The sequence below is a fragment of the Seriola dumerili genome, unplaced genomic scaffold (genome assembly GCF_002260705.1).
Source record: "Seriola dumerili isolate Sdu_G_001 unplaced genomic scaffold, Sdu_1.0 BDQW01000321.1, whole genome shotgun sequence".
In the NCBI taxonomy this organism is placed as follows: Eukaryota; Metazoa; Chordata; class Actinopteri; order Carangiformes; family Carangidae; genus Seriola; species Seriola dumerili.
In genome coordinates, this window is record NW_019174576.1 from 1,641,838 (window position 1) to 1,655,621 (window position 13,784).

Sequence of the window (13,784 nt, forward strand, 5' to 3'; positions counted from 1 at the left end):
TCAAACAAACTGACAATCAAAACCCTCTAAAATAATAATATACAGTAACTCAGTTTGGTCACTATACACATTCCTGTGCAATAATTTCTGTCTTGTCTGTCTGAAGGAAGTTCACATTGGCAAGAAAAAGTGTGTGAAACCATTAGAATAACCTGGTTTGTGATGAAATGTGATCTGATCTTCATCTAAGTCTAATGTCAACAAACACAGTGTTTCTGAGTTAATATCACACAGGCAATTATAATCTTTTGTGTCTTTATTGAGCACATTTATATTCTGTAGTATATTTTACTTGATGTTTAGGTCATTGTTTCTGCTACATCACCTAACTAAACATTTTCTCAGCAGTGCTGTGGAGAGTCAAGAGAGCTCTCTGAGAGCAGGAAAGCCGCTGCTTAATTGGGTGACTCTGTAACCCTTTTCAGCTTTTATGCAAATCCACAAAAGTTGATTCTAAATCTTCTTCTGTGCTCTCTTTTGCAAGGCCTGGTTCACATCAGCAGATGTTTCTTGTAAGTTCTTGAATAGCAAACATATACAAAGTGTTTTGTAAACATCAAAGTGTGCTCTAACCCACACCTCCGATCTCCAGTTTTGCCAGGTTTGATAACTCCTGATTCCAATTAGCTTCTGTTGCTGCCACTCACATACTGTCTCCAGGCTACACAGTGGATGTTTAGTTGATGTTTTCAATGTGGACAAGAACAATAGATCTGTGTGTCGCTAATAATAATAATAATAATAATAATAATATAGAGTGTGTTTGTTCATAATTGTAACTTGGATGAAGATCTCACCACATTTCAAGAAGAATTTATGCAGAAATGGAGGGCAATTTAAAAGTGTTTTTTCTTTTTCCTTCCACTGTAAATGTTACGTTAAACGTAGGTTGGAGTCAAGGAAATCTAACACTTGATGCAGAGGCAGGAGTGTTACAGATAGGCAGAGCGAGGTGTGTGTTGGGACTTTACCTCGATCTCAAGCTCTGAGATCTGTTGCTGGAGTTCCGCCATAGCAGCAATGTTGTCAGCTTCCCTCAGCCTCACTGCCATCACCTCTTCCTTACTCTACAGAAAAACAAACCAGACAAAGCTCTCAGGCAACAGCAAAAGGAGCTGAAGATGACATTTCAACAACGGCCCCTAGAGAAGCTGAATGGCCAGTGTAAAATCATGTATTGTAAAACATATGTGTATTTTCTATTTCTGGATGAGTGAATCTTGCGGAGGGAAATTCCTGAGAGGTGGGGAGAGTTAAGGTGTTCAACAGAAATCTACCAGCATCAGCAATGAGGTATTATCACAAGTTGCTTCCTCCTTCTGGATCTGGAGACTGACTCATTAGGAGACTACAAGACCACATTTTATCACATCAAAAGTTTTTACATCTAAATATGAGTCAGAGGAGAAGACGTCTGACAATTTGATCTTATTTTTCTAAATAAATATGACTACGCCACAACAGAGCTGTAGTGGTTTGCCTCGGTGCTCATAATGTGTACTGTAGATTAGCAGCATGACGTGCACATGTACCTTGCATTCAATCTCAGCTTGTCTCCGCTTAATCTCTTGCAGTTGCACATGCAGATCTTTGTTTTGCACCGTCAGTGTTTGCACGCGCTGTTGGAGACTGCGACCCTCTTGCTCCGCTCGTCGCAGATGGTTGCTGTGAATCTGACTCTGTGTGAGCAAAGACGTTACGTTTAAAAAAAGACTGAATGATTTATATTTATTTATTTAACCTTGACATTTCCAAAAATTTTCACATATATCGAAACACAAAAGTGATGATTGGTGACGGCGCAGCTTCACACTTTTCTTTCTGAACTGTTTGGCAGATGACTGCTGCCACCTGAAGGCCACTGTGTGACAATACAGGTGGAGAAGTCACTCCTTTAGACATCCTGCACATCCACCTTAATTGATGTGTCCATACTCAATATACCTTTAATCTTCTATGACTGATTGCATTACGAGGGAGGGTCAAATGAGCTTGATCAGGTTAATGTGACCTCTGACCTGTGTCTCCAGCTCCAGAATCCGCTGCCGTGATTCTCTCAGCTCTGCCTGGGCCTCGGCCTCCCGCAGCCTCACAGTCATCAGCTCGTCCTGTAGCTCACTCAAGGCGTTCTTCTTGGGACTGTCCTTCCAGCGACCAGTGGTGCGTGCCAAGTGACGCTGAGGAGACGTGTTGGTCAATTCAAGTCAGTTTTTTATTTCTATAGCATCAAATCACAACCGAAGTCATCTCAGGGCACTTTTCATATAGAGCAGGTCTAGACTGTACTCTCTATAATATTATTTACAGAGAATGAACAATTCCCACCATCACTCGTTAAATGAACAGATTGCTCTAAAAACTTCCCTTTTTTCCTTTTGCATTTCACAAAATGAAAAAAAAAAAAAAAAAAAAAAGTCAGACAAAAACCGGGTACTGAAACTGTGTTGTGCTCTGAAATGTTGGCGCTCACCTGCCAGTGCTCTTCCAGGTCTCTGACCTGCTGTCTCAGCTCTTTCAGGCCAGTCAGAGCTTCTGCTTCCCTTAGCTTCACCCCAATCAGCTCCTCTTGTAGTCGTGCCACATTGGTGTCATCTGGTAGCGACGTGTTCCTCTGAGGAAGGCGTGTTGAGAAAGGTGTGTTTTAAAACTCTACAGTGATGGAGCCATTTCACATAATGATACTGCGCGCTGGCTGAGATTAAAGCAGTGCAGTGTCTAAGGCAACTCACCTTTTCCATATCAAGGATCTTGTCTTGCATCTCCTTGAGCGCACACTGGGACTCTGCCTCCTTCAGTCGGGCCTGCACAAGCTCTCTCTCCAGCTGCAGGACAGACTCCTCAGAGTAGCGAGGGGCTCCCTTCTATAATCAATGGGACAGGTGAGTGAGCAGAGACAGCGCAGCAGGACAACAAATATCGAAACCTGTGCAACCACAATGTTGGCATTTAATGAAAAACAAAACATTCAACCTCGTCTAATGTAAACCCAACGTCCCAAAATTATTACAGTCCATTAAACGTGTGTATGTATGTGGTAGAAATACACAATACAACGCAATCACACACAAAGAATTCAGCTGGTATCAACCATTTTGTCTTTCACCTTCACATAAATAATTCATGACAGCTCAGTGTTAAGCAAGACAGCAAATTATGTAAAACATGGTAATGCCTGCACATTACCATCTGGAATCCAACCATCAATAATTAAGAATGCTAGGTCAAGAGATATGTGATGTGAACAGGATGCCAAGTGTGAAATCTACCAGCCTGTGAGGCAACTGCTTACAAATTCATCCACGACTGTAAATGGCGGCTGAACTGCCTAGCGCTCCGTGTCCCAATTTGAATTCATGCATGCCAAAACATATCATTACCCAAAGCCGATGTGCTAAGTGAGAAAAGCTCTCGTCAGCCACTGCTTGGATTTTGTTGCTAGGCAATATGTGCCAGCACTGCAGGGGAGACAGATAACCGTGACACATCCGAAACTCTGGTGAAAACATGTTCTTACTGGTCCGGCTGTCGGTGCACCACATAATTGTAAAATGGTCAACCTGGGGTTTTATGGCACTGCACATCACAAACTGATCTGGGAAACATCCCAGTCTGAATGTCGCTGCTCTTGTCACAGACTAGGCAGGATCTGAGGATAAGCCTTGGCTGTTATCACCACTGCAACCTGCCAACTGGGGACTCTGTGGCCCTCCTTACCGCTTGTGGCTGCTGCTGCTGCTGCAGCTGCATGATGGTTTTCTTGGCTTGCTCCAGCTGAGCACTGGCCTCCTCGCTCTGCTGTTTGACTGTGGCCAGCTCCCGCTTGACCAGGTAGTTCTCCTCTGCCTCCTGAGCTCGAGTCACTTGTCCCTTGGGACATAACCAACCAAGGAGGGAGTGAAGTGAGCATGGAAAGAAGTGAAACGAGTGGGCGGAGTGGGTGGGCAAATCAGAGAAGATGAAGGATTGGATTTTGTAAGGACATGCTTGTTTTAAATCTAGTAGTGTGTGATTTGGATTCATTAGCTTTCTTCAGAATGATCTCTGAGTCTCTTACTTCGTCTGACATGCCACAATGTGGTATCACATGCACATATTCAAAGCTGTTATCAGCTATTATAATCTGGTTTAGTTCTTAATTCAGATAATCATTAGAATTAATTAGATTTTTACTGTGTCCTTCATTGTGCTAACCATAAGCATGCAATGCTAAGAGAGGTAGAAAGAAGAGGGAAGGTGCAACAAAAGTAATAAAGGCAAAGAGAAAATGAGGAATATACCTGGATCAATCTATCTGCCAAGGAAGCACTTTCCTACAAAACAGAAATATCAACAAGAGACAGTAGAGAGAAAGAGACAATCCAGAGGACAGATTAAAGCACACAAAAGAACATTTGATTGTTTTAGAGAAGAAATGCAATGTTCATTTTCCCTCTTGAAATATTTGTTTACAGACTGCAGGATGATGTTTTCATTCAGGGGTAGAAAAGGAACATTGCATGCAGGTGTGGTGAAAAAGGTGCAAATGAGCTCGTGGCAAAGTGAAGAATGAGGCGGTGCTGACAACACAGTGAAAGGTTTCAGACAGGAAACAAGGACAGCTCTAGTTCAAGTTGAAAGTGAAGTCTGGTAAAACAGCAGCACATTAACAGTGTTAGGGAGCTACGTGCTGTTTAACTGAACAGAAGCGCGGGGCTTTGATGTGGTTCATCCAAGCTTTTGAACGATTTCGGTTAGTGAAGAGTTAAAAGGGTCCTGGGAGTTAAGTGACAGAGTCACATCAGAGAGCAGCAGCCTCAAGCTGGTTTTAAATAATGGACTCGTTTAGACCACAGTGTTCCTCCCTGTAGACAAACGCAGTGCAGCAGACATCTTGCTATCCATGGCAGACCTCATGCATGGTGCCTTTACCTGGCAGCAGTAGGGCCCATTCAAAGAGACACAAAAGGTGCAGAATGATACAAACAGTGCAATTGGCATGCAGTGCTTTGTATCGACTTGAACAGCATCAAGCTGCCACTTTCACATTGCAGACAGGCTTGTTAACAGTCTTTGTTTCAGTTAGTGGTGTCTGGTGAATTTTAAATTTCTCTACATGAAGTTATTCAAGCCACCCAGAACGTCACCATGACACCAAGACAACTTCAAGTACAAATCCAGCTCCTGTTTCTGATAGTAACTTCGTCTACAATCAGAAAATTCACCGTACCAGTCAACAATGGTTTAACATGTAAACTTTCAGCTAACACAGCCCAGTTAGTGAAAGACAAGAGTCCATCATTAAGAGGAGATGCATGATGTATGAGCATACACAGCTGAATGGGTTAATGTAATGTGGATGATGTTGATGAGCAGGGAGCGGTGTGACATTGGTTTGTCTGGTGACGGAGCACCTGTGACAAACACCGACGCACTCACTTTCTCTAGTGTGTCTATCCTCTGCTTCAGGAGCCTGTTCTCTGTCCGCAGCCTCTGCACAACAAGGAATTGCAAAATCATGTTAGCATAACACATCATGATAATAGGTCTGTGTCATAGTTCACACATAATCAGCGATCTCCATTCACCTTGATCTCCACCTGCTCTTCCATCTCTTTAGTTTTGATTGTAGTGTATTCTTTCTCTAACCTGAAAAAAAAAAAAAATGAACAGAATCGTTGAAGACAACATCAGTGTCGCTCATCAAATCAGAAGACCCTAATAAAAGTTGTTTACTGTGGGCTGAGGTACTGAAAAAAACAACAGTAATAAAAACAGAGATGAGAAGTTATGAAATCTGTAAATTTGTTTCACATGCTTGCCGATATTCTATTTAAACATAAAAACATAAGGAAACACTTGAACTTAAGTTATTTTAAAGACATTTCTTGGAAAGACCTCTATAATCATGTATAAATTGAATGGAAAATAAAAGCAGAGCTCAATTGATTAACTTCCTCTCAAAATTGGAAAAAAAACTTTTATTTTTCCAATTATCCTATAATAATTAGCACCAAATTCATAGTTCATTTTATTAGAAAATTACAGATTAATAAAATAAACCGTTACCAATCAAAAAAAATTCTAAACATTATATTAGAAATAATGAGATAACAAATAGGTCTTGTGGCCTTAATTAACAATTACAGTATCTGTAAAATACGACAAAGCCAAGCAGGCGGAAAACTTCTGCATCTAAAAGACTAATTTTCAGTTTCATTGGAATGGGTTTCCATATAATTCATTGCGGTCATGGCTGAAAATTTAGTAAAGTTACAATTACAGAGTTTCCAAAGTTTATAGGAGTTTATAAAGTAAATGACGGAACATGAACAATAAAAGATTTGTGAGTTGCAGTGAGATGAGACATCAGAATGTGAACAAATGAATGCATGAACAAAAAAAGGGAGAGTGTTATGTGTTGATTACATGACAGCTGTGCTTACTTTTTCATCTTCTTGGCATTGTACTTGACTTGGTAGGCAGCCTGGATGACCTTATCTGGTCCACTGTCAAACTGGTGTGGGATGACTTTCTGAAAGTGCTGGAGCACAGTAGAGAAAAGGAGGCAGGATAAGTTCCACACACCCATAATAAACACACACACACACACACACACGTAAATACACACATACATACACCCAGCGACTTTAAAACAGCTGTGTGCACTCGAGGCAGGTGTTTCTCTGACCACAAAGCACTTTTTCAAATGTCAGCATGTGCACAGGTACAACTTGGGAGGATACATGTATCAATTAACTGGGTGTGGTGCAGGTTCCTCCCTCGAGGGCGCTGCACATTTTGCACCAGAAATCTGAGCCGCTTGAAGGGCAAGTTATGTGAAGGTTATGCTGATATATACCTGTAACATTCCCTCCATGTCGAGCTGGATGAGTTCAGTCTGATTCATCTGAAGGATGGCAAGTCCCACACGGAAAACTATCTCCAGACCCTGAGGAGAGAGATCACCAGTAATCACTGAGGAGTCAGCTTTACAAAGCGCTTCTGTGATGGTCAGTGTGTGTGAAATGGGTTTTTAAATGGACTGAGAATTGAAAATGTGTTACAACAGGTCTCTTGGGAGTGCTGAAACAACTCACAGTGACTATTAAACCTGAACTGAAGTGTTTCCGTTCTCTCCAGCAGGTGGCGCTAATGGATAACCTATTCATGACAGTCAACTTCCATTTCAGTTGTACTTTATACTGTATGTAGTCATTCTTTAAGCTGTAGAATAGATATTAACCTTACAGCTTTTCTAAGTGAAAATCATTAATGTGGGAGTTCTTCCTTCCTCCTTTATAGACAGTTTGGCTGAGGCTATTCGCCACAGTGACATTCAGTAAATGTCACAGAAACAAGCAAAAGTAAAAAAAATTGTAAGAGCTAAATAGAGTCATGACATGAGAGTGTTTCCTGTAGAGATCGAACACAGGAGTATGATGCAAACTAAATTAATAGAATGACAAATACACAAATATATCTTCTTTTTTTTTTTTTTAATAGACTGTCACATGAAAGTAGACGCAGGGTATCATTCAAGGCAGGTGATTGTCCCTGAGAACAGCCACGGTTCCTTTTAACTGACCTCACACATGAAGATATCAAAGATTCTTGTGGCGACGGGCAGAGGGTAGGAGGTGAGGAAGATGGTGAGGAACCACGAAGAGGCATACATGGAGGTGTGAAAGCTCTGAGCCTGGAAATGCATGTGCAGCTCAGGCAGTTGCTCCTGTGAGGGGAAAATCATTCACGCCATTACTACCGTACATGACAACTCTTAAAATACCTCCCAGCAACCTTTCACTACAGAGTGTGAGGTGTCTACCTGGATCATGCACTCAAACTGGTACATGCAGAGTCCCAGCTCAGCCATACTGGGTTTGAAGAGCTCTCGTAATCTGTAGTCTTGCATCAACTTGACAAACACACAGAAAGCCTCTTCCTCAGGCATCTGGAAAAAATAACAGCAACCTCAAAATCTGTCTTGTTGTTCAGTGACACATGTCCAAGTATTTGCTTTGGAAGCTGGTGAATCAGTGTGTTTGTGTACATGCGGTGAAGATGGATTATTACCTGCATGAGTAGCAGTCCCACAATGAATGCACTTCCTTGACAATAGCCGACCTCACGGTCCACCAGAGAATAAGCCTGAGGTAAGAAGAATTAGCTCCGGATAAGTCTCAGTGACGGTCACAGGAGCACAAGGCTCCTTCACTTGCACTTTTTTTTTTACCAGTTACTGCTTTGATTATCAGTTTATCTGCATACAAGGAGGTTTCCTCAAGTCACAAATGGAGACTCACCTTCATGACATTGAAGAGCACTTCCTGGCCCAAGCTGTCCTTCTCCTTGAAGAACTCGTGTTCGGGATAAGTGCGGGCGATGTCTCGGCGAATCAGCTTCTCGCAGGGCGACGTCATCTTCAGGAGTTCAGAGTACTGATCCTTGATGGGCATATTTTGGGCATTGCACAACAGCTGCCACACTATTGCCCGAAAGTGGTGGGGAATCCCTTTTCTGACAAGATCCTATGGTAAAAGAAAAAAGATACTTTGTGAAAGTGATATTAATCTACCTGATCTTTGACGACATTGATGAGGGATTTAAACTGGGATTTGAGGGTGGTCTTCGTTCCTTTCTGAAAGTAAGACAACGCGGATAAGACAGTGTAAAAGTGTAAGAAAACAGATCAGCCTCATGTGGAGGCAAAGGGCAACACTTGTATTTCTTACAGGAGGACAGAGTCATGGGCATGCTTTGCCCTCTAGTACTTATTTTCTCATTTTAACACAGCGTGCATCTCATCATGATATGATTTCCACTGCCAAATACAACCTTGTCGGTGAGGCACTTGGTACTGTGATTTGTTTCCATATATTTCTGCTGATACAATTTGATTAAGCAACTTCCTGTGCTGACAGGGAACACTGGTCTTTCCTGCTGTGATGGGAGTGTGCATAACTGCGTGTGAGTGAGTGAGTGTGAGAGAGAGAGAGACTGTGTGTGTGTGTGTGTGTGTGTGTGTGTGCATGCATCTGGTCAGTCCAGGGTGCATCTGGAGCAGAGGTCCACCCACACAGGCTTTCAGCAGGGGATCCCCCTCCCTCTCAGAGGTTAGACAAGACAAACCGAGCTTTGTGCTGGAACAATACACTGTCTCATATCTCGACCATTTGTGAAGGAAAGCTGCTTTCTTCCTTTTTTAAAGTGTGTATTATAAATCTAATGTTTAATCAGACATTCACTAAACTACTTAGATTTCTCTTAAACAGTAGTAGGTCTTAATGAAATACGAAGTACTGAAAACATGAACACATCAGTGGTTTTGCTGACAAGCAAAGAAGGTTCCTTCCTTCATGCAACAGAAACCGGGTTTCTCTATAAACCAATGGGAAGAAAACATCAAATCTGCGAAGGCCTCCGCGGTTATGATTAATATTCCAGGCTGGTTGCACCCATCTGTTATTTACTACTTCTGTTAAATTACATAGTAACACCCATGCATGTTCACTGGTCCTTCGCAACACTTCCCCATTTACACACGCAGGGACAAGGAACAGGTTCATGAGACAGCAATTCCATGTCCACACATGTTTTTGTATGTGCATGGATCACAAACAATGGGCTTAAAAGGAAGAGTAAGTGATTCTAATATAATACACTCTTTGTCAAATCCAGAGCGAATCTGCTTCTGTGCTGTATAATCTGGATTCCACCATTGGGTTGTTGCTTTGGCAAGGTGCGTCCATGAATTTGGGGGCCAGAGCTTCTACAGGAGCACTGAAGGGAGGGGGGTATTTGTTTTGCTGTTGAGTTCAAATATCAACAGTCTCTTGCATATTCTGCTTTTAAAGAGTGACAGACTATGAGAAAACATAATTACAGGTGCTCAGGATGCTGCTGGACTGCAATTTAAAAGCTGAAAAATGAATGGACCAAATAGATGCTTCCTGTTTTAGTGCAGCGGTTTGAGGCAATCGGGTAGCATGGCGTTAATGAGCTAGCCAACCAAATCCTGATATCAATCCCACTGAACATCTTTGCAATGAACTATAATGCAGCGGCAGTAGAAAGCTTTCAAACAAGCGGCTGAACATCAGGAAACTACAGGTTCCCTGCTGAGTCACTGCCATGACTTGTGGCTGTTATCAGGTTGTCCAACACAGCACTGGACAGGGTTTTATGGTTTTTCTGGGCACTGTGTTTACTCTAATTTCCACTGTGCATGTGCAGTTTAAATCAAACTACCACAGACAGTGACTGGGCATACGGTTATCACGAGACTTCTGAGAGTAACTGTAGAAACAAGGAACCTAAAATTAGCTTCAAATGTCAGGAACTAAAATAACAAGTCCGAGGACAACACCACAGGGTCACTTAGGACAAAGATAGCCTTAGCAATTATTTCTGGACCAAGTAAACATTCAAACAGATATGGGCATTGTAGCATTCAAGCCAGAGCTTGAAACATGTGTGTCACAAGAAAGACAGATTGTATCTTTTACTATAAAGTTTCAAGCCATTTCACTGCAGAAACAGTATCATGGGAGCTCCTGTCTCTTTTCTTTGGGACCTGGAATAATGTTATTCTTATCAAATGGGCAACTATCATAGACACAGACAAAAATAAATGTCTAAAATTATAGCTCCACTGTCTTAACCTCCTCTTCAGCAGCCGGGTCAAATGTGTCTCAGTAAGCTCTTAATGCAGTCGTGTTTCAGTAAGCTCTTAAGCGTGTCTGCACAGGACTGTGCTGTCACTTCACAGGTAGTCATGTGCACTGGTCTCACCTTGAGCTGCTTCTCCTTCTTCTTGCGCACCTCCTCCCACTCATTGACAATTCGTCCCCAGAGAATCCACGAGTCCTCCTCCAGGTGGGAGAGGTTGGAAGAGGCGGAGGAGCTGGACACCAGGGAGGAGCCGCTGTTCCGCCTGGAGCCATTCATGGAGCGCAGCGACTTGCTGTCCGTCTCCAACAGCCTGTGGTCAAGTTAAGATGTTGGATGTATTGTTAACATTTCAAAATCTGTGTACAGACACAACAACATTTTTATTTCAAGGTCCACTACCAAGAAACCTTAGCGTCGAACACTTATCAAAATCTAATTCAGTCTCCTCTCATCTGACACTGATCAAGAATATGTAATTAAGAACTGACAGAAATAATAATATTTTAATCCTTGACAAAAAATTTTATAAAACTTATATGAATGTCTCGGTCAGACACAACTTCAGTAATGTTTCTTTACTAGCTTTCGCTCGAGTAACACATGTATGCTCGTGATACACAGTGTAAATTGTTTTTGACCTTTTACCAACTTCAACATACTGACTAAATATGTTGCAGTGCTATGGTCCGTGTTGGTGCTTTGAAATCTCATTATCAGCATAAATACAGGTCAAAATTCAACCAGTGCAAGAACAGGCAGGCTACATATTCTGCAGATCAGAACGCGTGTGCAGCTGCAACACAAGGCCAACGCAACAAAAAGAGTCCTCGTCAGAGCGTCATGTTGGCCTAGTGGTAAATACACAAAACTTATAACCAGAGATTTTGGCTGGTGATCATTGTTGCATTCTGCTGCATCTTGAATGCCAGACAAGCTATGATTTAGACAAACAGTGTTGAAATTCAAAGCCACCCAACCCTACAGTTTTATGACCGTAAAATAACCTGCTGCATAACAGTGACTGGCTGTCAGAGCCTGAGAATTAGCAGTCAATTAGCAAATAATTCCCCTCACCAGAAGAGTCTAAAAATTCACACCTGATTCAATAATTGGCCTGAGGCTGAATGAACAACACCATCAGCGGTAAAACCGTAGAACAGCTGGCCCAGTTATCAAGTGTTTATCAGCAGCCATCAGCTGTTATAGTGTGATCATAAGCTGCTACATTCTTAATTGATGCAAGCCCCCCAAAAATCCTCTTATTGAAATTGTCACAACAACTAGCAGGCTAATACCGACATTAAAAACAATACTGTTGTACTCAGACTGAAAGACTGTACAAAAGGAATATAAAAGCCTTTCTACTAAGAACGAGAGTTGGCACTCATTTAAATTCTACTGGCAGCTGCTTTAAGTGGACAAAAAAGCCTATCCAGTGGAGATCCAGTGGAGGTTAGTAAAATAGTTCCTCGCTCATTATGTCTATTTCACTGAGTGTTTTCATCCATGGTCAGCATAGGAAGCGGCTTGCTGGGGAAATGTGTTTTCCCAGCAGTTTAATCTTGCCCTCTATCACCCTTATCAGTTTGTCCCTGGGGTTGCTGACAGAGTGACCTGATCAAGGATCACTGTGCAGAGAAAAGAAGCAGCGACTCCCAACCTGTGCTGCAAAGAGGGGCTCGTGACAAGACACACAAAGGCCCAGACACCTGATCTCGGAAAAAGGCAGAGGCCTCTGCACTGGAGCCCGTGACGTCACAGCTCCTAGAATGGCTAGGGTTACAGCCAAATTTGGGTCGAGTGGGAGGGAGTATGACAGAAAGACTAGTCAGCAGGAGACCTTCTTCACTTGTATTTAGCTCTGACATGGAGCTAAAAAGTGAATAAAAGGTACATCTTTTAGCTAGAGTTTATCTGGAATTGTTGGTTTTTCAAGAATTTTTGTCAGCCCGTCACAACTGGTTATACACACTGCAATACCAGCCTGTGCTACACATGAACCTGAACATGCTTACAGCTCTGCTAATAATTCACTAGTAGTCAAACACAAATCTGAGGCTTGAAGAACACAAAATACAAAAAGACTGAAGTTAATTAGTTTTGATCAAAGAATGTAATTAAAACGAAAGTGAGAGTAAACTTTGAGCTAAAAGACAAAAAGCCAAATAATAAGAAGCACATTCTCTTTAAAGAGTGTGGCAGTTAAAACGTCATCATGACTTCAATTTGCAGTTCATTACAGCAGCATAATAAGCCATGAAATACTATAAACCTTACCAAGATAAACTCATGATGTACTCCTCATGTCTCTGGTTTCTACGAATTCTGGCGTGGTGGCATGTCTGATTTACAGATTGTAGCAGCGTTGGCCTTCCTCGTCTGTGTGACGCTACTCAATGCTTGTGCTTTTTATCTGCTCTGTAGGGTACAAAGGCCTCACCAAACACACAAACACCTGGCAAGCAAGTGCAGGATGCATCACAGTATCTGTAATACACACATGAATGCCATAGTTCCTCCCTTCTGTTGTTGCACCTGTCCTGCAAACACCTTGATGACAAAACGATAAGATTTGTTTGGCGGTGATTAGTATGTTGCTACAGGGTGGTTTGAAAAGAAGAGACTGCATTGTCAGTCAGAAGCAAAGAGTGGAAGCAGAGAAATATGTCTAGTGAAAGGGCCCAGCTGTGTATTTACGTGTTGGGGTGGAGACAGGGGTCAAAGGGCAGATTAACTATGAGTCCCTTGACACTGTGACTTCTGTTCACCAGATGGGCATCTGCTCAGACCTTCATAAAGGATATTAGGGAGAAAATTAAAATTTTTTGCTGGTTCATTTTCATCCTCCCTATTGAGGAAAAACATCACAGCAAGTGTCACTTGGCATACTGGTGCAATGGCTGCTGTGGGCGTACCAATGAATCATTGACCTCTGCATTCAACAGAGCTTTGTTGTCCTCTTCACTGACGTTACCTTTGACAATCACAAACTCTGAGCCGCATGCTTGGTTTCCATGCTGACAGAGAGTGCACCAGCCATGGGTGAGAGGCGCAACAGAGGAAGAATTCACAAAGTTGGCAAGAGAGCAGTGCTGTGTCATCCTCTAACAGTACTTTAATCTGCACGTTGGGGC

At 42.2% G+C, this 13,784-nt stretch overlaps 1 protein-coding gene across 6 annotated transcripts in view; it reads right to left on the reverse strand.

The window, feature by feature from the left end:
• evi5 (ecotropic viral integration site 5) overlaps positions 1–13,784 on the reverse strand; it is a 34,250-nt gene that overhangs the window by 10,075 nt on the left and 10,391 nt on the right. For 4 of the 6 annotated variants that reach the window (XM_022759374.1, XM_022759369.1, XM_022759370.1 and 1 more), the window contains exons 3-18: positions 10,771–10,960; positions 8,283–8,507; positions 8,053–8,127; positions 7,805–7,930; positions 7,565–7,708; positions 6,839–6,928; positions 6,423–6,520; positions 5,565–5,625; positions 5,416–5,469; positions 4,278–4,310; positions 3,715–3,867; positions 2,730–2,861; positions 2,471–2,611; positions 2,019–2,177; positions 1,533–1,679; positions 972–1,067 (exon numbers count right to left, since the gene is read on the reverse strand). In XM_022759374.1, coding sequence (XP_022615095.1) covers positions 972–1,067; positions 1,533–1,679; positions 2,019–2,177; positions 2,471–2,611; positions 2,730–2,861; positions 3,715–3,867; positions 4,278–4,310; positions 5,416–5,469; positions 5,565–5,625; positions 6,423–6,520; positions 6,839–6,928; positions 7,565–7,708; positions 7,805–7,930; positions 8,053–8,127; positions 8,283–8,507; positions 10,771–10,960 — 1,924 coding nt within the window. Of the gene's footprint in view, positions 1–971; positions 1,068–1,532; positions 1,680–2,018; positions 2,178–2,470; positions 2,612–2,729; positions 2,862–3,714; positions 3,868–4,277; positions 4,311–5,415; positions 5,470–5,564; positions 5,626–6,422; positions 6,521–6,838; positions 6,929–7,564; positions 7,709–7,804; positions 7,931–8,052; positions 8,128–8,282; positions 8,508–10,770; positions 10,961–12,927; positions 13,015–13,784 lie in introns of those variants that run through there. The other 2 variants (XM_022759372.1, XM_022759373.1) reach the window with 2 other exon arrangements.